The sequence below is a fragment of the Mesoplodon densirostris genome, chromosome 10 (assembly GCF_025265405.1).
Source record: "Mesoplodon densirostris isolate mMesDen1 chromosome 10, mMesDen1 primary haplotype, whole genome shotgun sequence".
NCBI lineage: Eukaryota > Metazoa > Chordata > Mammalia > Artiodactyla > Ziphiidae > Mesoplodon > Mesoplodon densirostris.
This window is the reverse complement of record NC_082670.1, coordinates 42,772,746-42,794,973: the sequence shown is the minus strand read 5'-3', so window position 1 is coordinate 42,794,973 and position 22,228 is coordinate 42,772,746. Positions and strand designations below refer to the sequence as shown.

Below are 22,228 nucleotides of genomic sequence, written 5' to 3'. Positions count from 1 at the left end.
GAGGTGTCTGTTAAGGTCTTTGGCTCATATTTTAATTGAGTTGCTTGCTTCCATACTGTTGAGTTTTAACAACTCTCTCTATATTTTAGATAATATTTCCTTATCATCATGTCTTTTGCAAATATTTTCTCTCAGTCTGTGCCTTGTCTTCACATTCTTTTTACATTGACTTTTGCAGAGCAGCAGTTTTTTTTTTTTTTTTTTTTTTTTTGCGGTATGCGGGCCTCTCACTGTTGTGGCCTCCCCCGTTGCGGAGCACAGGCTCCGGACGCGCAGGCTCCGGACGCGCAGGCTCAGTGGCCATGGCTCACGGGCCCAGCCGCTCCGCGGCATATGGGATCCTCCCAGACCGGGGCACGAACCCGTATCCCCTGCATCGGCAGGCGGACTCTCAACCACTTGCGCCACCAGGGAGGCCCCCAGCAGTTTTTAATTTTAATGAATTCAGCTTATCAGTGATTTATTTCAAGCATCAGGCTTTTGGTGTTATATATAAAAAGTCATCAAAACACCCAAGGTCGTCTAGGTTTTCTTCTATGGTATCTTCTGGGAGTTTCATAGTTTTGCATTTTACATTTAGGTCTATGATCCATTTTTAGTCTATATGTCTGAAGAGTGTAAGGTCTGTATCTAGATTCAATTGTTCTATCTGCCCCAACTTGTCATTATCAGGAGCATATTGTCATTTCCTCCAAGTATTATGAAACCAACTGGGAGCCTGGATGGAGTAAATATCGGGGGATGGAGGGTGGTCAAGGGAACCACCCTTGGTAGGGAGTGGCCACCATTTCACTCACTGTCCAATTGCTAAAGGAAATCCATGTCTTTTAGAACTGTGGCTCTGGACACCAGCTTGGAAAAATTTTTAAAGACTTTAGCTATCAGAATATCAATCAGAAAATTATTCTCTGGAAGTGTTTGTTCTTAATTCCTTGTAGAGAAACTAGTTATAGGAAAGCTGTTTTCAGAACTGAACAATAAAACATCTAATTCTGATGACCATGACTGATGTTTACTGAGGACATACTATGTTTTTATAAGGTCATCTTCCAGAGAGTAATCCCTATGCCAAGTGGTTCATATAAATTATCTAAGTAAACTAATCCAACCACCATAGGAGATAGCTATAATTAAAATTATTAATCTTTTAAAATAAGTGAATCTCAAAGAGCTTACGTATTTGGCTCAATAGCATACAATAGGTGAATTGCAGAATAGAGATTCCAAAGATTCTCTACCATATTCCTGGTAGTTTAATTCAAAACCAGCACTAAAACCTGTTCCCTGTACTGCTTTGATCATATAGTTCTTGATTTTTCAGTAGTAAATGAGATTACTTATAAAAAGAGATAGTCCTCAATTACTTGGACTGGTAAAAGCTGAATCATTAATTTGTTCAAGTTCCTTATTTTATAATCAGAAAATTAGAGACCAAAAAGATTTGTGTAGCATTTACTGATGACTTGAGAATTCTGACACTTTATTTTTACTCAGAACTTACCTTGTTTACCTGGTATTATTTTCCTTAAGTTTACCAGTTCCTTAAGCAAGTATATTTCTCTCTTAGCTCACTAGGTAATTTACCAAGGGGCCATGACTATAATTGAAAATGACTATACTTTTTCAGTAGTTTCTGTATTTGAACCCCAAAAGTGTGAAAAATAATAACCTGTAAATAAGGAATCACTTTACAGAGGGATTGTCCAAAGAACCAGGTCTCAGTGATGTCCACTACTAAAGTGGCTGGAAGGCAGGTGATGGTCACGAGCACGTCAGCCAGAGAAAGGTTGACGATGAAGTAATTGGTCACTGTCCTCATGTGGTGGTTCTTCCACACGGCCACACAAACTAATTTGGAAAGAAAAAGGAATAGTAACTGTTATGGACTGAGTGTTTGTGTGTCCCAGAAATTTATATGTTAAGATCCTGACCCTCCCCAAAGAAGATGTGGTACATATATGCAATGGAATATTACTCAGCCATAAGAAATACTAAAATAATGTCATTTCCAACAACATGGATGCAACTAGAGATTATCATATTAAGTGAAGTAAGTCAGAAAGTGAAAGACAAATACCAAATGATATCAGTTATATGTGGAATCTAAAATATGATGCAAATGAACCTATCTACAAAACAGAAACAGGCTCATAGACATAGAGAACAGACTTGTGGTTGCCAAAGTGGGTGACATGGGAAGAAATGGGCTGGGAGTTTGGGGTTAGCAGATGCAAAGGATTATATATAGAATGGATAAACAACAAGATCCTACTGTATAGCACAGGGAACTATATTCAATATCCTGTAATAAACCATAAGGGAAAAGAATATAAGAAGAGAATGTATTTATATGTATAACTTAATCACTTTGCTGTATTGTGGTAATTAACACAACATTGTAAATCAATTATACCTCAATAAAATAGAAAGATCTTCACCCCCAATGTGATGGTATTAGGAGGTGAGCCTTTGGTAAATGATTTGGTCATGAGGGTGGAGACCTCATGAAGGGCATTAGGTCCTTATAAAAGGAACTCCAGAGAGATCTTTTGCCCCTTCCACCATGTGAGGATACAGCAAAAAAGCTGCTGTTTATGAACCAGGAAATGGACTCTGACCACTGAATCTGCCACAGTCATGATCTTGGACTTCTCAGGCTCCAGAACTGTGAGAAAAAAAACTTCTGTTTTTTATTAACCACTCAGTTCATGGTACTCAGTTACAGCAGGCTGGACAGACTAAGACAGTAACTAAACAAAGAAAATAACTATTGATGAGGGAACACCGTCAAGCTAATTGGTACCCCTGCAAATCCACAAATAAATATTGCCAAGGGAGATAATTTAAGGCTGTCCTGTGTTTTCACCGAAATGGTCAATATGTGTGAATACTGAATATATGCTTAAAATCAGTTCATTTACCTTGCAAGACATTTTTCAATGGATCATAAGGCTGTGTTTATTTTTACTCGAATTTGAATTTAATTTTCCAGGAGTTAAAGAACAATCTTTGATTTATCGTTCTACTCCTTCGGTGATCAGCAAATACTCAAGACATATTTACTGAGTTGAGATGAATTAGGAGTTCGCTAGTTTTCAATAAACTGCAATGTTTGCCTTATCCGTGACGTTGACCCCTACCTGCTCCCAAACTCTGCCTTTGGGACTTATAAGAGATGAAGAGGCTTAAAGACAAAGTCAACAAAAAAAGTCCTTACTATTGCCATATACTGAAGTGGATGGTTCATATCCTTAGGTTGTTTAACCTCAGTGACAATCCCAAGGGAATTTATCATTAGCAATGTTTTATATATTATGACATCAGTGAGACACTGGAACTTGTTGAGGACAAGTGGCTCATAAAACACAGAACCACAGTTACAACTGGGCTTATACACCAAGTGAAGAGCTGGTCTTTCCACCACACTGGCTACTTTCTTTTGTGAAAATGAAGGAGTTATAAAAAAAAAACCCAAACACATATAAATTCTAGAAACTCAATCTTTCCCCTTTCTATTACTCTTGATGGCCCCTAAACATCAGTTCAGATGAAACACACTTTCTCAGCCAAGCCTTCCTCCTTTTCCTTCAGTGTATCCCCCTGTTGTGCTATCTCACTCAGCTTCTCTTTATCGAAAGAACACATAGTTCTTTGGTTCTCTGTCCTTCCTCTGAGGTATCCAAAAGTTACATAATCACTGGTTCCAGAATTATATAGGTGTAAGCACTGCTACCCACATCTATTGATAGGTTTGCTTCACTGAAAGGAACTGTGAATTTACCTGGGTTATCATTACCCTGTCAGAGCTGTCGCTTATGCACCCAAATGATGCAGTGATTAGTAACCTTATGCAGTGAAGAAATACAAGCACATTTGTTAAATTTAAGTCACTGAGTGTGGATTCCTTTTTGACAATTATGCACCAATTTATTATGACTTTCATATGCTGAAAAATGCTTTTACTAGCTCCTAAAGCTGAAATTACCCTCAGTCACCAACAGATGCCAGTTTAATGAAATACCTGAATTTCTGAGGATTTAATTGTGAAAACTTCACATCTTCCTTTAACTCCAGCACACAAGTACCAAAAGCTCAAATGAGCTTTATTAGGGTAAATCATAGTCTTCATTATCTGAAAATGCTGCTGCTGAATCATTTACTTCTCAGAAACGCTTGAAACACTCACTCACACACACACACACACACACACACATACACACACACACACAAACCCATCTTAGCAGTCGACTAACACATTATCACGGCTTGTTATGAGAAAATTGACCAAAAAAATCACACTTATGATCCTTGGTCAATAAATGGTCCAAATGGTGCAATTTGGGATCTAGAAAAGAAAACAAGACTTAAAAAATAAAATCCATTGTAGTTTGACTCCCCATTCTCCCTATTTTGGAGGTGAGGAATGGCAATGATGGGAGGACAGTGTTAATGCATGATGTCTAAGCAATGTGAGAACAAGTAGATTCTCAACCAACACTTGTATAGTATTTACTATGTGCCATATCCTGTTCTAAGCAATTTAAATTATTAATCTTCATAATAACACTATGAAATGATTATTGTTAACATCCCTGTCTAACATGTGGAAAACTGCGGCTCGGGTGGTTATGGAACCTACCTAAGGATGAATAGCTAGTAAATGCCAAACTTAGATTTAATCTTATAAACTCTGCATGCCATTCTATTATATACCAGCATCTATTGTTGAAGCAGAAGGTGGAAGGCAGCTGTCAGCCTTTCTTTGGCAGGACTTTAACATACATTCATAAAATTCTGGAATTGGAGATCATTCAGTCTAACTTGATGCATAAATAAACTCTGCAGTATTCCTGATTCATTCTACTTGCATATTTTTAATAGTAGGGAATTTATGACTTGCTTAAGCCCTCGACTACATTTTGCGTTGACTTTACCTACCAGCAAGTTCTTGTTCATGTTGAGCTGATATCTGTTTCCCTTTCAGTTCCATTCATGGGTTCTTTATTCTTTCCTAGAACCCAAGGAATAAACCTTATCTATTTTTTTCTGCCTAGTACCCGTATTAGTTTCCCAGGGCTGCTTTAACAGAGTACCATAGGTTGGGTGTTTTAAAGCAACATAAACTTATTGTCCCACAGTTCTGGAGACCGGAAGTCCAAAATCAACGTGTCAGGAGGGCCAAGCTGCCTCTGAAACCTGTAGAGAAATCCTTCCTTGCCTCTCTCGCAGCTTCTGGTGGTTTGCTGGCTATCGTGGTCTTCCCTAGGGTGCAGCTCTGTAACTCCAGTCTCTCTCTCCATCATAACATGATGTTCTCCTGCCTTTCTGTATTCACATGGCATCTTCTTATAAGGACACTAGTCATATTAGATTAGTGGCCCACTCTACTCCAGTATGACTCATTTTAACTCAACTAATCATATCTGCAATGACCTAATTTCCAAATAAGGTCACATTCTGATATTCAGGGGATTAGCACTTTCACATATTTTGGGGGAGACACAGTTCAACTCATAATACTCTGTCCTATGACCCTAAAAATTTGTGTTCTTCCCACATGCAAAATACAATTCACTCCATCTCAATGGTCCCCAAATTCTCAACCAATTTCCGCATCAACTCTAAATCCCAAATCTCACCTACATATTATCTAAGTCAAGAATGGGTGAGATTTGGGGTATGGGCCTTCTCAGGGCAAAACTCCTCTCCATCTATGAACCAGTGAAACCTAGAAAACAAGTTATCTACTTCCAAAATGTCACCTTGGGATAAGGAAAGAATGATATTCCCATTCTAAAATGGAGAAATTGGAAGAAAAAGTGGGTCACCAGTCTAAAGCAAGTTTTCAAGTCAGCAGGGAAAATTTCATTAAATTTTAGGGCTTAAGAATAATTCTCTGTGGCTTGATGCTCTGTTCTTCTAGCTCAACCTATAACAACAGCCATTCAGATATTTAAAGACCACAGCTATGACCATTCCCCAAGCCTCTGCTTACCGAGGCTAAATATCTCCAGAACCCTCATGTACAATGCAGGGTTTTCCATCTCACATCACCCTGATCCCTTTATTCTGAGCACACTCCAGATGATCATTGATGGCTCTAAATGAGCTATCTGCAACTGCACACATGTTTCCAGCTGTGGTCTAACCAGGACAGAAAAGAACACGGTGACTGCTTTCATTAATATTTCTCTATTAAGACAGCCTGAGATCTTGTTAGATTTCTTAATAGCCAAGTCACACTTTTTTGGATCATACATGTATACAATTGCTAGAGATTGGTTCCCTCGTGTAGATATTTCTTTACCCCTAAATCTTAGGCAGAAAAAAGAGAGGGAAAAATTAATATTCTAAAAAACATTATTGGGATAACTGGAGAAGTTTGAATTTGGACTTTATGTTAAATAATATTACTGGGCCAATTACAATATCTTAAGTATGGTGCTTACATTATGTACATTCAAAATACTAAAGATTATGACTATGCCTGTTCCCCAAGACTTTGTTTCTCTGGGTTAAACATTGGTAGACCCTTCCTACATAATAGCAGGATTACCTCTCTCATGACCCTGGTCTCTTTATTGTGAAAATGCTGCAGATGACCAGTAGATATCTTTGAGCTAGCTAACCAGAACTGAGCACACATCTTCAGGTGCATATCTCCTCAGTTTGGGTTGAATAAATATCCATTAGTTTATTCATTTCCCCATTCAAAATATTAAAAATATAAGGGAAACAACCTTCTCCTGTTAGCACATCAAATTTATGCAGTTAAATTCATCATCTTTTCTTATATTCTCTTCCTGGACTTTATATCTCCCAGAAATATAACATTCTTCCTTTTTCTCCCTGATACCTTATGTTTAAAACCCCTCAGACGTCTCTTACCTCTATAATTGTCTTTCTATTCCTTTTGCGAATACCTGGTCAGATTGTGGTAGTAATTAGCTAGGATGTCGCCATTACCTCCTAATAGTTGGTCCTGCACCCTGCCTCTTTTTACTCCTATCCATTTTATCCAGTGATACTATTCACTCCAGTTATATTAACTCTTTCATTTCAATAGGAGTCTCTCCTTTTCTTTGGAATTAAGTACAAAATCCTCAGGTGGCCACCAATTCTCATTGAACTTTCCCTCTATGTCTTGCAATGCTGCCCATAAAATACTCAGAGCTGCAGGATAAGTTTGATATCTCACTTTATAGCAAACATTCCACGCCAGGCAATTGCTAATGCCATTCCTCCTTTTGGAAATGGCCACACTCGATTTCAATCCTCTTTTCAATTAATTAAATCCTACCCCCCAAAAAACAAACAAAAAAGCAAAAAACAAACCAATCAAACAAAAAAATTGGTTTCATGAAATTTCTCTTAATTAGCCTAACTCAACATGACTTCTTTCTTTTTAAAAACAGTATTACACCATAAAAAAATAATGCCATTTGCAGCAACACAGATGGACCTAGAGATTATCATACTATGTGAAGTAAGTCAGACAAAGACAAATATCATATTATATCACTTATATATGGAATCTAATACAAAATGATATAAATGAACTTATTTTAAAAAACAGAAACAGATTCACAGACTTAGAGAATGAACTAATGGCTACCAGCAGGGAAGGGTGACAGGGAGGGATAGATTGGGAGCTTGGGATTAACACATACACACTACTATATATAAAATAGTTAACAAGACCTACTGTATAACACAGGGAACTCTACTCAATATTCTGTAATAACCTATACACACACACACACACACACACACACACATATATAACTGATTCACTTTGCTCTACACCTGAAACTAACACAACAGTTTAAATCAAGTATACTCCAATAAATTTTTTTAAAAGGAAAAAAATATTTAAAACAAAGAAATAAAAACATATTACATTTTGTACCTTTCCTCGTCATGAATCACATTTTAAAATTATTATGGACTATTATGTGTATTTGTATTTTTTTTTCTTATTTTTCTACTGGTTCAAAGGCTCTTTTTCATTTTGAGAAGGACTTTTCCTTTCTCTTACTCTTCTTGGTTTCGAAAGCTTTTCTCCCAACACAAACACTGCCTAAAACATACTTTGCAATAAATAAATATTCATAACATTGATTTGTTCATCCACTTGTAGAGTGTTGGTGCCTTTGGTATTGTACATTTACCCATGAGATTCTTTAAAAGAAGAGAAAAAACCCAGTGGCTGAATGGAACATTTATTTTCCTCATCACTTTTAAGGCCTGACATTTGACAGAGAACTTGGCTGCCTGCCAGTTATTTTCTTGGCTCTCATTTCCCCATATACTGCCTTCTGATGAGCCTTGGCAGGATATGAGACATGAACTTGGTACTATTTTTGAAATCGGTTCTCTGAATGATCATGATCCACCAATGTTAAAGTTAGTTTGTGGTTAGTCTGCACTTATAAGTCTGCCTGCATTAATCAGGAACAAATGAGGAATTGTTGTGCACATGGGGGTGAAAGGTGATGCCAGAAGGCAGCGATGCAGATTGAATGAAAATACACCTTAAACACAATTTTTTTGAGAAAAAGACTTTTGAGATACAGAGGTGCCAAGAAGATAAAAGTCCATTTAGTCCTTCCTCTTTCACCCCTCATTTGGTTCATCATCTCTTCATCGGTAAGAATCCGATGACGTATAGCTCCCATCTTTGCTCTGCAGGACCGACAGACGGAACCTGACTCCAGCTGTATGACAGTATCTGTAGTCTGTGATGCAGAGAGGGATTTAAAACATAATATAGAGATACAGTCTTTAAAAGTAACCTGTTATTGGATGTGCCAAAGAATAAACTGACTTTCAAATAGGAAAATAAAATATTGGTACAATAAAACCCTTTGCAACTTCAATCTGCACTTATGATAAACTGGCTTTTGTTTTAGTATCTAACACACTGCATATGGGCAAAGTGAATTTCTCTCTCAAATCAATCCTTTCACTTGGAAAAATTTAAACTAAGGTGATATCCTGTTAATCTGTTGATGAGATTGCATCTTTTATTAAACATACACTTATGTCTTAAAATGTTAACTAATAATTGATATTATAATAATAAGAGGAGTCTGCGCATGGTATATAATTAGCATGTTACTGAGTATCTCGAAAGATCTGCACTAAATATATCAAATTATTTTAAGCATTTTCACATTTATTTAATTTTTCAACATTAAAACAAGATATAGGTGTTAAGTGACATAAGCCAGATACAAAAGGACAATGATTATATAATTCCATTTATATGAAGTACTTAGAGTAGCCAAATCCCTTAAGACTGAAAGAAGAATGTGGTTGCCAGGGTCTGGGGGGAGGGGAGAATTGGTTATAATTGCTTAAGAGAAAAGAATTTTAGTTTCGCAAGATGAAAAATGTTACAGAGATATATAACGCTGATGGTTGTACAAAATGTGAATGTACTTACTGCCAATGAATTGTAAACTTAAGAATGGTTAAAGTGGTAAATTTTAAATTGTGTATACTTTATCGCAATTAAAAAAAAAAAAACATTTTCCACGGAAAATGGAGCTATAAAATGGGAAACAAAAGTTTTGACCGAACAATAATGTTCCTCAAAATTCCTAAATACAGAATGAAAATTCCAGGGGAAAATCTTAATTGCTCATTTTATGATTTAAAAAAAACTCATGAACAGCTAAAATAATGAAAGAAAACACAATTATTCAAATATATCTCAGTTCTAATGGCAGTGTTAAAGACAGCCAACACATGATTTTTTAATATATAATTTAAATTATTTCTTTGTGAAATCAAAGTTTTGTTTGTAGTAGGTTGTGGTATTGTAATTTAGATAGTGTCTTAAATGATTATGGAATGTCTTGACTGTTCTTTATCTAATGTACATATGTATGTATACAGATATGCAAGATTATAATTTCTTAATTGTTATTTGTTATATTACCCATATAAGACACGTCAGAAAACAACTTTAAAAAATACTGTAGTTCCACCTTTTGCCACAAAGTGTCAGTGAAAGACTTTGAAATGCTTACCCTGTCACTTAAGAGGTGAGTTTTAAACATTAAATGAATTGTAATATTCTTTATAACATATAAGTAAATACACTTGTTTCAAGTGGGATATTCTAGACCATATTCTAGACCAAAAAGAATCCTTAAGAAAGGACAAATTTGGCTAACATCTTTTAAATTATATACAAATGAATGAGTCAAGGTGAAATACAATTATTTTTCTAAATGAAAAACAGCAAAAAAGCCATTGAATACACATAGAAGGTAGCCCTATTTAACTCTTGTGAGGAATCTATCTTGAAAGCAGGAAAGGATTCATCCAGAATCATTACAGTGTGTAGATTTAACACATAGGAAAGTTGACTGTTGGTGAGGTCCTCCAGGGGTAAAACAAACTCTCCATGAAATCCCCAGGTATTTTCCTTTTTCTCATCTTCATTGCACCTCACCTCCTTGGCCCCCATTATTGTTACTTTTGCTTCCTTCTTTTCCTGGGAAAATATACCAATAATTCCTAAGTCAGTCTCCCATCTCCGCCCACACATCTTGGCAAGTTTTCTACAAATCACTCTGTCTGTGCTCAGAAGAGCAGCAGGCAAAGATGCCACTACTTTTTGTGCAAATCTGACAGATGGGACACTGTCAAGAAACACTTCAGGGTTGTGAAATGAACCCCCCCAAAGGTTATCTAATATTAAGAGAAATGAAACTTTAGAAAAGTTATTATAGAAGCACAGACAACAATGTTCTGAATGCATTTCAGTTTTTTTCTCCTTAAGAAAATATAAAAGTCTACAGTCTGACAAAAATTTTCTCATTGGCACCTGCTCATTATTTTAACATAGGCAGGAATTCTCATGCTGATACCAATGAGGTAGTATGGGGAAAAATTATGATACCACAATTAATAAATTGTCTGGGAAGGGATTTTGAAAGACAGGGTCTTCACACAGGCACAAATATACCTGGAGAAACTGCATAGAAGAAGGTTATAAAACAGAAACACAAGGGAGATGGTAATTCATAGGAATCAAGTCCAAAGGAAATTCTTCAGAAAAGAGAGTGGGAAGGTAGGCTTGACTTCTACTGTCTGTGAGAGGCAGAAGAGGGCTCAACCACAAATGGTACCAAGGTTCTAAATAGGATCTGCCAGAGACGAGAGCATCACTTGATGTTATTAGGTTTGCCCAGGCCTTTGAGGCTGGCCTTTGCAGAAGGTGAGGAGGGAGGAAGTCTCCACAGTCTTAGCATCTGCAGTTCTATTAATGGCTACATCTAGTAGGCATCAAAGGAGTTTTTCCGGGGTGGGGGGAGTATAAACTTCTTGATTACCCATGTCTTTTTACTCTTTACAGGTAAATCACTATGAACGTTTGTTCCCAGTGCAGCCTCTCAAAATTCCATCTGGATCTCTACCCTGTCCTCGGAGCTCGTTAGAGACATATGGTCAATCTTTGTCTTGGCCCTTTTGCTTTAATTAGCACATATAAGTGACCTATTCTTCCCCTGGCACTTGACTTCTGTTTATCATACTGCCTGCAATGAACTTAATATTTTGGCTTCCTTTGTAGGACTATTTTCCCTCTTTCACTCCATGTATATCTTCAGTCCTCCTGTCTTTTTCTTCCATGTTCTTTTCTTCTTTGTTATTATCTACTCTCACAACCTTAATTCTCATCTCTAAGAGACTAATTTCCAAAGTTATAACTCTAGTTCTTGGCTTAGTCTTGCTTTCCATAACAAAATTTCAAACTACCTTTTTTTCATCTTTTATATATTTTGTCTTTAATTCACACTCAACTCATGATTATAAAATATATACATACCAAATTAAAGCATTTTGACATTGTCCTGAAGATTAGGGAGAATCACTGAAAGATTTTAAGCAAGAGAGTGACAAGACCCTGTTTCTATTTTTCAAAGATGACTTGGGAGAATGTGGAAATTATATGTGCTCTTAAACTGGAAGCAGGGGAGCCAGTTTTGTGACTTTTAGAACTCCAAGGAAATAAGGTGAAGACAAAAGAATGGGGAAAAATGAATGAATTCCAGAAATAATAATGAAGTTGAAATACAAAACTGTGTTGAGTGATTCGATATGAAGATGAAGAAGGTAAGAAGAACTGAGGATGATTACCAGGTACATTGCTAGGCAGGTGGGGAGAAGATCCTATTGCTCACTGAGTTATGAAATAAAGGAGAATGAGGCGGCTTCATTTGGAAGTAGGGATAGAAGATGAGAAATTCCATTTTGTATATGTGAGTTTTAAACACTTGTGAGTTACCTCGCTGTCAGTATCCATTTGGCATTTGGATTTATGCATCTATATTTCAGGAGATGTATTTCAGTTACAGGTACATATTTGGGATTCATCAGAATAGCCATAGTGTTTAAAGCCAGTCCAGTGGATGAGGTCAACCAGATATAGATTAGAGTAAGAAAGGAACAACCTAAGTCATTTCCAGAGAATTGTGCAATTTCAGCCAAATAGTCTTGGTTGGCAAATATCCAAAGGTGCCAATTTTCTCTGAAGTACTAAATATTATAGCACTGAATGGTATATTGGTTTTACTATTAGAAAATAGTATACAATTCTGGTTATGACAGATAAGCTTGCTGCAGAGCAAACCTCCCATCCAAAACAACCATGGAGTAGTTGGAGTGTCACACATGTCTTTACAACATTGGAAACTTTATGAGGGAGTGAGTACTTGAAGGGCCAATATCCTGGAGAAAAGGAAAGAAGACAGATGTATACTGACATTCAAAACCTCTTTTCTTCTCAAAGCTTCTGGCAGTTTGCAGGCACCAACTAAGGACTGAGAGTAAAAAGTAGCAGCCAATAATATGAGAAGTTGAGCAGGAACTTGAACAGTCTTGTTGAACAGAGGGCAGTCATTCAATCAACCTGAGGTGAACAACCCTGGCTTTCAGCGGCAACCCCAAAGAGCAAACTGTAGCAGAGATAAGCCTGAAGGAGACATGCTCTCCTAAAGGATGAAACCCAGCTCCAAATACCTTCACTTATTGACTGGATAGAGGTTTTCTGTCTCAATACTAACTGCCTGCCAATGCAAAAGCAAATTCTCTATGGAAGAATATATATTATCTAGAGCATCAAATGATTTAATCCAAAGTTTTCATATGAAATGTCACTCATTCAATAGAAAAGTCATCAGGCAGACACAAAAGCAACACCAAAAGACCAAAGCCTATAGGAAAAGAAAAGAAAAGAATAAAGCTTTCAGAAATTTTAAAATAATTGGATTACAAAGTTCAAGAAATTATGTGATATATGTAGACTATTAATGAATAATTGAAAAAAAATATTTAAGGGGAAGCTGTAGACTTCAAAAATGTTTTAACTGTAAACACAACAATGGATTCAATAGAAGATTAGATGGATAGAGTCAACCAGTAGAACTATTCAAACTAATAGAAAAGTATTCAAACTAAACACAGAGAAAAAAATTGAAAATGCAAAAAATAATATGAATAATACATGCTTTAAATACTAAAATGCATGTAATTAGATTCTCAATATGTGAGAAGAGAAGTAAAATGAAGCAGAAACAATATCTAAAAATATACTAGCCAAGAAGAGCTGTTATCTGATAATTTTTTAAAACTAATTAAAAACCAAAGGTAGAGTCCTGTGACATATCATTAGAGATTTCATTCCAGATTAACATTAGTAATTAATCAATATTACATGTATCTTATTATTCAACTTTTTAGCAATTACTTAAAAGATGAAATAGAAGGGCATATGTGTTAAACTTAAAGATAGCACATAACTGAGAGATATAGTTAATATTTTGGGTTCCACATAACTCAGAAGCTCTTTCCAGGCCAGAGCAATGGGGGAAATATAATATGAGATATCACAAGAATAAATGTACCCTGCATTTAAGATCAAAAGCTGTTTTAGGTACATTACATTTTACCAGGAAAAAATAAAACTAATTAAAGGCAACTGTACACAGATATCTGAAGTGTCACAAATCTCAACCTGGATAAATATAAGAGAAAACTACACACAGTTATATTTTAATAAAGCTTCTGAAAACCAGTAACAAAGAGAAAAATCTTAATTCAGATAAAAAGCGTATCACCATCAAAGCATAATACTGGGATTGACAGCTAAATTTTCAAAAGAAAAAAATCTAAAGTATAACAAAATGTCATTTTCATGCTGAGAGTAAGAACAATTTAGAATTGTATAGTCAATGAAAACATACCTGATAAATGAAGATGAAATAAAGTCCTTTTCAGATAAACAGAAGATGAGAGAATTTGTCAACAACATTCTCAAACCAGAGAAAAATGAAAAGGAGTTAGACAGAAAGAAAATGATCAGTTGGAAGTACAAAAATTAAGAGAGGAATGAAGAATAATGGAAATTATAAATATGTGAATAAATATCAATTATAAATGGCTAAATAAAATAATAAACATCATCATCACCATGTTTTGCGAGGTTTAAATAACTGTAGCAGAAAGGAAGCAGTGGTAAACAGAGTTAAGGCAGTGTTCCAAGTTTATTTCAGTGTTCAGCAAGTGTTAAAAATACTAATTTATCAATATATTAAAATGCATTATCAATGACTTATGTTTTCATCACTAGGGAAATCTCTAAAAGAATAGTAAGTGAATATGTAACAAGCTAAAGAGGAAAGAAATAATAATTTTTAAAGGTAAAAGTCAAGAAAAAAATTGAACAAGGGGAACTAAAAGAAAGCAAATGAGATGATAGGTATAAACACAAATATACCATTAGTTACATTAAATACAAAGGAACCTAAAACTTCAATTAAAAGACAAAGGTTATTGGGCAGTATTCAAAAAAAGACTCAATCATATACTTCTTAAACAACATACTTTTAATAAAATGACACAACAAAATAGAAAATGCAAGAATGTGAATATTAATTTAAAGAATGATAGTGTAGCTAAATTAATTTTGGGCCGAATTTTAAAGCAATTAAAAATTTTTAAATTTAAAATTTGGACAAGATGTTGAGGCAAGAAGCATTACTAGAGCTAACGAGGGAAATTTTATAATGATGAAAGATCAATTCACTAGGAAGATATAACAATTCTAATACCGCAGCGTCAACAATATACGAAGCAAAAGATGATACAACCAAAGTGGGAATCATAGAGGGATATTATAATGGATCTTTCTAAGTAAGTAATAGAATAAACAGACAACAAAATCCATTTCAGATTTATGTAATTAACAAACTTTACTTAATATATTTATAAATCTTAATCTATATATATCTGGAATATTATACCCCAAACTGAAGAGTACACATTATTTCAGAGTATGCATAGTACTTGGACAAAAATTTACAATATTCTGGAATATAAGTAAATCTCAACAAACTTCAGAGTATGGAAATCACAATGGATTTTTTAAAATTAATTTTTATTGGAGTATAGTTGATTTACAATGTTGTGTTAGTTTCTGCTGTACAGCAAAGTGAATCAGTTATACATATATACACTCTTTTTTAGATCCTATTCCCATATACATAATGGATATTTTAACTGAATTTGGTAGAATTAAGCAACAATTCAACAAAAATATTGGGAAAAACCTACAAATGTTTGAATTTTAGGTAAGGCACTCCTAAATAACTCATGATACTTAAGCTAAATTACAATACAAACTAACTTATTTTCAACTGAATGATAGTTAAATACAAACTATCAAAAACTATCCCCCCCAAAAAAACTATCAAAATGAAGCTAAAGACATACTCAAAAATATGAATAATCTTAAATGAATCTACTGGAAAACAAAAACTGAAAATCAGTAATATAATTATCTCAAAAAGTTTAAAAAAGGAACAAAAATTAAAGCATTAAAACTAAAGGAGGTAGAAAGAAATAAAGGATAGAAATAATGAATTAAAGAAGAATATGCAAGAGGTAGAAACAAAAAGCCAAAATTTGGTGTTTTGTGAAAACTAGTAAAATTATTAACTTCATAGTAAGATAAATAAAAAAACAGAAGTCACAAATATTGAAATCAGAATAAAATTGGAACTTTACTCACATCTTTTCATTTACTTTTGTTTTTAATTGGGGTATAGTTGTTTTACAATGTTGTATTAGTTTCTACTATACAGCAAGGTGAAGTAGAGTTTACTCACATCTTATGCACACTAAAGTCTAGAGAATATAAGAAAAATGTATGTCATTAAATTAAAAATTTAAATGAAGTAGACAATTTCCCTAAAGATACAGCTCATCACAGCTGATACAAGAAAAAGAAAATCTGAGGTGACTTATATCAATTTAAAAAGATGAATCTATAATTGGAAAACTTTTTTTCCACAAGGAAAACTCCAAGTCCATATGACTTCTCTGATGAATTCTTCTGAACATTAAAGAAAGAAATTTTTTTTCAAAATAACCTATAGACTTAAAGCAAAGTGCACACTTCCCAATCTTTTATGCAGACAGCAAAAGTGTTGATATAAAAGACCTGAAAAGGATATTTCCTGATCTAAGAAACTCATTTGAAAATAAATGCTAAGAGCTTAACATATGGTCACCTTATTTTTGATAAAGGAGGCAAAAATATACAATGAAGAAAAGACAACCTCTTCAATAAGTGGTGCTGGGAAAACTGGACAGCTACATGTAAAAGAATGAAATTAGAACACTCCCTAAAACCATACACAAAAATAAACTCAAAACAGATTAAAGACCTAAACATAAGGCCAGACACTATAAAACTCTTAGGGGAAGACATAGGCAGAACACTCTATGACATAAATCACAGCAAGATCCTTTTTGGCCCACCTCCTAGAGAAATGGAAATAAAAACAAAAATAAACAAATAGGACCTAATGAAAGTTAAAAGCTTTTGCACAGCAAAGGAAAACATAAACAAGATGAAAAGACAACCCTCAGTATGGGAGAAAATATTTGCAAATGAAGCAACTGACAAAGGATTAATCTCCAAAATTTACAAGCAGCCTATGCAGCTCAATATCAAAACAACAAACAACCCAATCTACAAATGGGCAGAAGAGCTAAATAGACATTACTACAAAGAAGATATACATATTGCCAACAAACACAGAAAGCATGCTCAACATCACTAATCATTAGAGAAATGCAAATCAAAACTACAATGAGGTATCACCTCACACCAGTCAGAATGGCCATCATCAAAAAATCTAGAAACAATAAATGCTGGAGAGGGTGTGGAGAAAAGGGAACACTCTTGCAATGTTGGTGGGAATGTAAATTGATACAGCTGCTATGGAGAACAGTATGGAGGTTCCTTAAAAAAGTAAAAATAGAACTACCATACGACCCAGCAATCCCACTACTGGGCATATATCCTGAGAAAACCATAATTCAAAAAGAGTCATGTACCACAATGTTCATTGCAGCTCTATTTACAATAGCCAGAACAAGGAAGCAACATAAGTGTCCATCGACAGATGAATGGATAAAGAAGATGCGGCACATATATACAATGGAATATTACTCAGCCATAAAAAGAAATGAAACTGAGTTATTTGTAGTCAGTTGGATGGACCTAGAGTCTGTCATATAGAGTGAAGTTAAGCCAGAAAGAGAAAAACAAATACCATATGCTAACACATATATATGGAATCTAAAAAAAATAAAAATAAAAATGGTTCTGAAGAACTTAGTGACAGGACAGGAATAAAGATGCAGACATAGAAAATGGACTTGAGGACATGGGGAGAGTGAAGGGTAAGCTGGGACGAAGTGAGTGAGTGGCATGGACTTAATATATACTACCAAATGTAAAATAGATAGCTAGTGGGAAGAAGCCGCATAGCACAGGGAGATCAGCTCAGTGCTTTGTGACCACCTAGAGGGGTGGGATAGGGAAGGTGGGAGGGTGATGAAAGAGGGAGGAGTTATGGGGATATATGTATATGTATAGCTGATTCACTTTGCTTTAAAGCAGAAAATAACACACCATTGTAAAGCAATTATACTCCAATAAAGATGTTAATTTAAAAAAAAAAGAAATGCTAAAGGCTTAAACAAAACATCGGCAAAACAAATCTAGAGGTATGTGTAATAAGAAAAATCCATCCATCATTATCAACTAGGAGTTTGTTTCAGGAATATAAATTTGGTTTAACATGCAGAAATCACTCAATGTAATTCTCAATATTAACAGAAAAACCCATAAATTCTATGTGCTCTCTCAATAAATGGAGGAAAACCATTTGCTGTAATTCAGCATCTACTAATAGGTTTTTAGCACACCAGCAATAGAAGATCTTTTCCTTAGTCTGAGAAATACTAACAATAAAAAATTTCACTAATTCTCATATAGTCTCTCCCCGAAAGATCAGAAATGAGTAAATGATTCCTCCCAATCTCCATTTCTATTCAGCATCGTGCTGGAGCCAGTGTGATAAAGTAATAAAAAGAAATAAAAGTCATAGAGGTTAGAAAGAATGCAGTAAAACCTATTACTATTCATAGAGGGCATAATTTTGTAAGTAAATGTGTGGAAAAATCTCCAGATAAATTATTAATCTTAGTAAATGAATTCATCACATTTGCTGGTAGTACACACTATACAAAGTATACAAAATCAATATACAAAATAACAACACAATATAGAAATCAATTTTTTCCTATAAACAAAAAATAACTAACTAGAAAATGCAATTTTAAAAGATACCATTTATAAGACATCAAAAATATTGAATATCTAGGAAAATTTTAATGAGAGATGCCTATAACTTCTCCAGACAAAATCATACAATATAGAAATATTGAAAAATAATCTAAATAAACGGAAGGATAAACCATATTCATAGAAGAATGAGTATTATAAAGATGTGAATTTTCTCTAAAATTGTATGTATTCTATGCATTCCCAATCAAAATCTCAGCATAGGGCTTCCATGGTGGCGCAGTGGTTAAGAGTCCGCCTGCTGATGCAGGGGACACGGGTTCGTGCTCCGGTCCGGGAAGATCCTGCATGCGGCAGAGCGGCTGGGCCCGTGAGCCATGGCCGCTGAGCCTGTGCGTCTGGAGCCTGTACTCCACAGCAGGGGAGGCCACAACAGTGAGAGGCCCGCGTACCGCAAAAAAAAAAAAAAAAAAAAAAAAAAAAAAAAAAAAAAATCTCAGCATTGTTTTGGTGAAGACTGACAAGCTGATTTTAAAATTTACATGAAAATGCAATGGGCCGCAAATAGCCAAGATGATATTAAAGAAAAACAAATTTAAAGGATCACACTCTACCAGCTACCAAATCTTATTGTAAAGCTTCAGTAAACAAAACAGTACAATATTGGCACAAAGAAAAATAGATCAAGAAAACAATTAAAAGTTGAAAAACTGACCTACACATATATGGACTCATGATGTATGGAAAAGTGGCCCTTCTGCATTATGAAAGGATTGACTTTTCTATAAATGGTTCTGAGTAAATTGATATCTACATGTAATAAATGAAATTTGATTGCTACATCACACCATACACAAATATTAAACCCAGGTCAATTATAAATCTAAATATAAAAGATGAAAAATAAATCTCTCATCATTATGACTTTGGGGTAGTAAGCATTTCTTGAACAAATTCCCTCAAATATATTAAACATAAATGGAAAGTTTGATAAATTAAACAACCCTAAAGTTAAGGTACATCAAAAGAGTATGAAAATAATGCCACAGAGTGAGAGAAGATATAGATAACACATTTATTTTTAAAGGTCAGTTTGCATATTTTTTTCTTACAGTTAATGGGTTTTGTTGTTGCTGCTGCTATTGCTTTTATTGCTTTTAACTTACTCTTTATTGAAGTATCACACATGTAGAAAAATGTACAAATATGCCACCAGACAAAATGTACACACCCTCAAGACCAAGTTTATGCAACATATACACAACTGTATGTGTGGTCTTAAGTAAGACCAAGAAATAGCATATGACCAGAATCTCAACAGCTCTCACCACATTTCCTTTCCACCAATGTGTGACCAAAAGCAAACCCGTATCCTGATTGGTAACAACATAGACTATTATTTACCTCTTTTTAACTTTATTTAAGTGGAATCAAAATGCATGTGTTATTTTGTGTCTGACTTCTTTCTCTTACTATTATGTTCCTGAGTCTTTCCATGTTATATGTATAGCTGTAGTTCTATAATTTTCCTTCCTGTATAGTGTTCCAATGCATGATTAGATTATGATTTACCTACAATCCATGGACATTTTTGTTGGTTCTAATTCAAGACTATTGTAAACAATAGTCTATTAACATTTTTGTGTGTGCCTTTTGGTGGACATATGTATGGGTTTCTGGTAGTTTTAGATCTGAGACAAATTGCTCTCTGAGGTATGCATATGACCACTGTTAATACATAGTTGCCAAAATGTTTTCCAAAATGCTGGCTGCACCACAATTCTTAATCTCACCAGCGGATGTGAGTGTCCTAGTTGCTCTATGTATTTGCCAATACTTGGGAGTGCCAGTCTTTTTTTTATGTTAGATATTTTATTGAGTCAAGTTTAATATGTTCATTGGCCATTTAGAAATGGAAGAGAACATTACTCTCAAGAATTTTTGTCATTTTAAGGAAGTCTTATTAAAAATTTTATGGAGTAATTTGTTGGCTACTTCAGGATGTGATTTCTTTCAGAAGTAACATGATGGTTCTCTGGTTTAAACCTGGACTTGTTTTAAAACTAGGTATTCTTCAAATTAATCCAGCCATTTCTCTCCCTTCTTCATATAGTAGTTTTAAACATTTTTATATTTTTAACCATCTGATATAGACTCGTACCTTAAATTGTACATGCCATGAGTGAATCTAATTTTATCTTTTATCTTCTAAATTCAGGGTCTCTATTCTGAATATAGAAGATGCCCAGTGAATGATTGCTGAGTGACAGATTGATTATGTGAAATTTGCATGACTCATTTTGTTTTTGACATTAGAGAATTTATCATGACTATTTGATCCTGGAAAGAAAAAAAAATTCAATACAGGTCAATCATGCTACCTACTTCTCCTTTGGCACTTTATATCTTTTCTGCTCACATAAATCTCTGAAATCATGTCTGAGAGTGTCTTAGATGAAGACTGAAAACAACGGAATGACCTTTTAGATAATAGGATGGACCACATTAAATGTGTTTGCACCTAAGCTTGAGACTGAAGGAAAATCTTCCTGTCTGAGCATAGGTATTACAATTATGAAAAGATCAATCTCTTACAAACCATGTTGATTTCTATTTTATGGCAATTTATATTTAATAAACCTAAGTGGATCTGCTATTTATTATTACATGCTTAACTTTACTAAATAATTTTAAATCATATTTCTTTCCTACCTCTGAATATAGTGGCAGTAACTGAGTAAATAAGTATAAGGAAAGGCCATTTGCATCTTCCCCAGATCTTACTAATTTTAGACTTGTCTAAGATCGTGACATTCCCATGAAGTCTGATAATACTGTACACTAACACTTTTCTAAAAATAGCTTTTACTTTTCAAAAATGCATCTTTGTCTCCCACTTGGCCTTATAAAATATATCTCATTTTTCTTAGATCATAAGACATTCAGTCCTCCAAATCACTGCTGAACGCATGGAGGTATAAAAACATTGTTTTCTGAAAGAAAAATAAAAATTAAAAGGTAGCTTATTTTTTAAAATCCTTAATTCATTTATATTAAAAATTATTCTCTTCAAACATAAATAGATTTTATAGAGGTAAAGATCATATATTTTAGAATTAAAAAACCTAATTCAAATTTCAGTTTCAATATCCTTTAACCTTGGGCAAGTCACTTAACCTTGCTGTGCTTCAGCTTTGACTGAAGACTGAGATACTTGTACCTATCTCATAGGATTGTTTTAATGAACATAAAAATACTTGGCACAGAGCTTGCATCAGGAATGCATGATAGATGTTCACTAAAAATTATACATTTTTTAACAGAGTGAAACAATAAAATTTTCCACAAATTATCTCTGTCACCCAACAATACAGACTTCTAGTACTGGGTATTTTAAAATTTCACTGGAGACTGTGATCTTTGTTCATTAGATAAACTTGACCTACAATCTATGATCAATAAACATATCCTAGTTTTAGGGCTCACACTGAATAAGGTAAGGTAACATCCTTTCAGAGAGCATGTCAGAGAAAGTGAGACTTTTTATTCTTAATG

The 22,228-nt window shown here is 34.4% G+C and overlaps 1 protein-coding gene across 1 annotated transcript in view; it reads right to left on the bottom strand.

The window, feature by feature from the left end:
• The window catches only part of HCRTR2 (hypocretin receptor 2), a 124,183-nt gene that overhangs the window by 31,815 nt on the left and 70,140 nt on the right, over positions 1-22,228 (bottom strand). Inside the window, exon 2 of the mRNA XM_060110286.1 lies at positions 1,670-1,848. Coding sequence (XP_059966269.1) covers positions 1,670-1,848 — 179 coding nt within the window. The remainder of the gene's footprint in view (positions 1-1,669; positions 1,849-22,228) is intronic.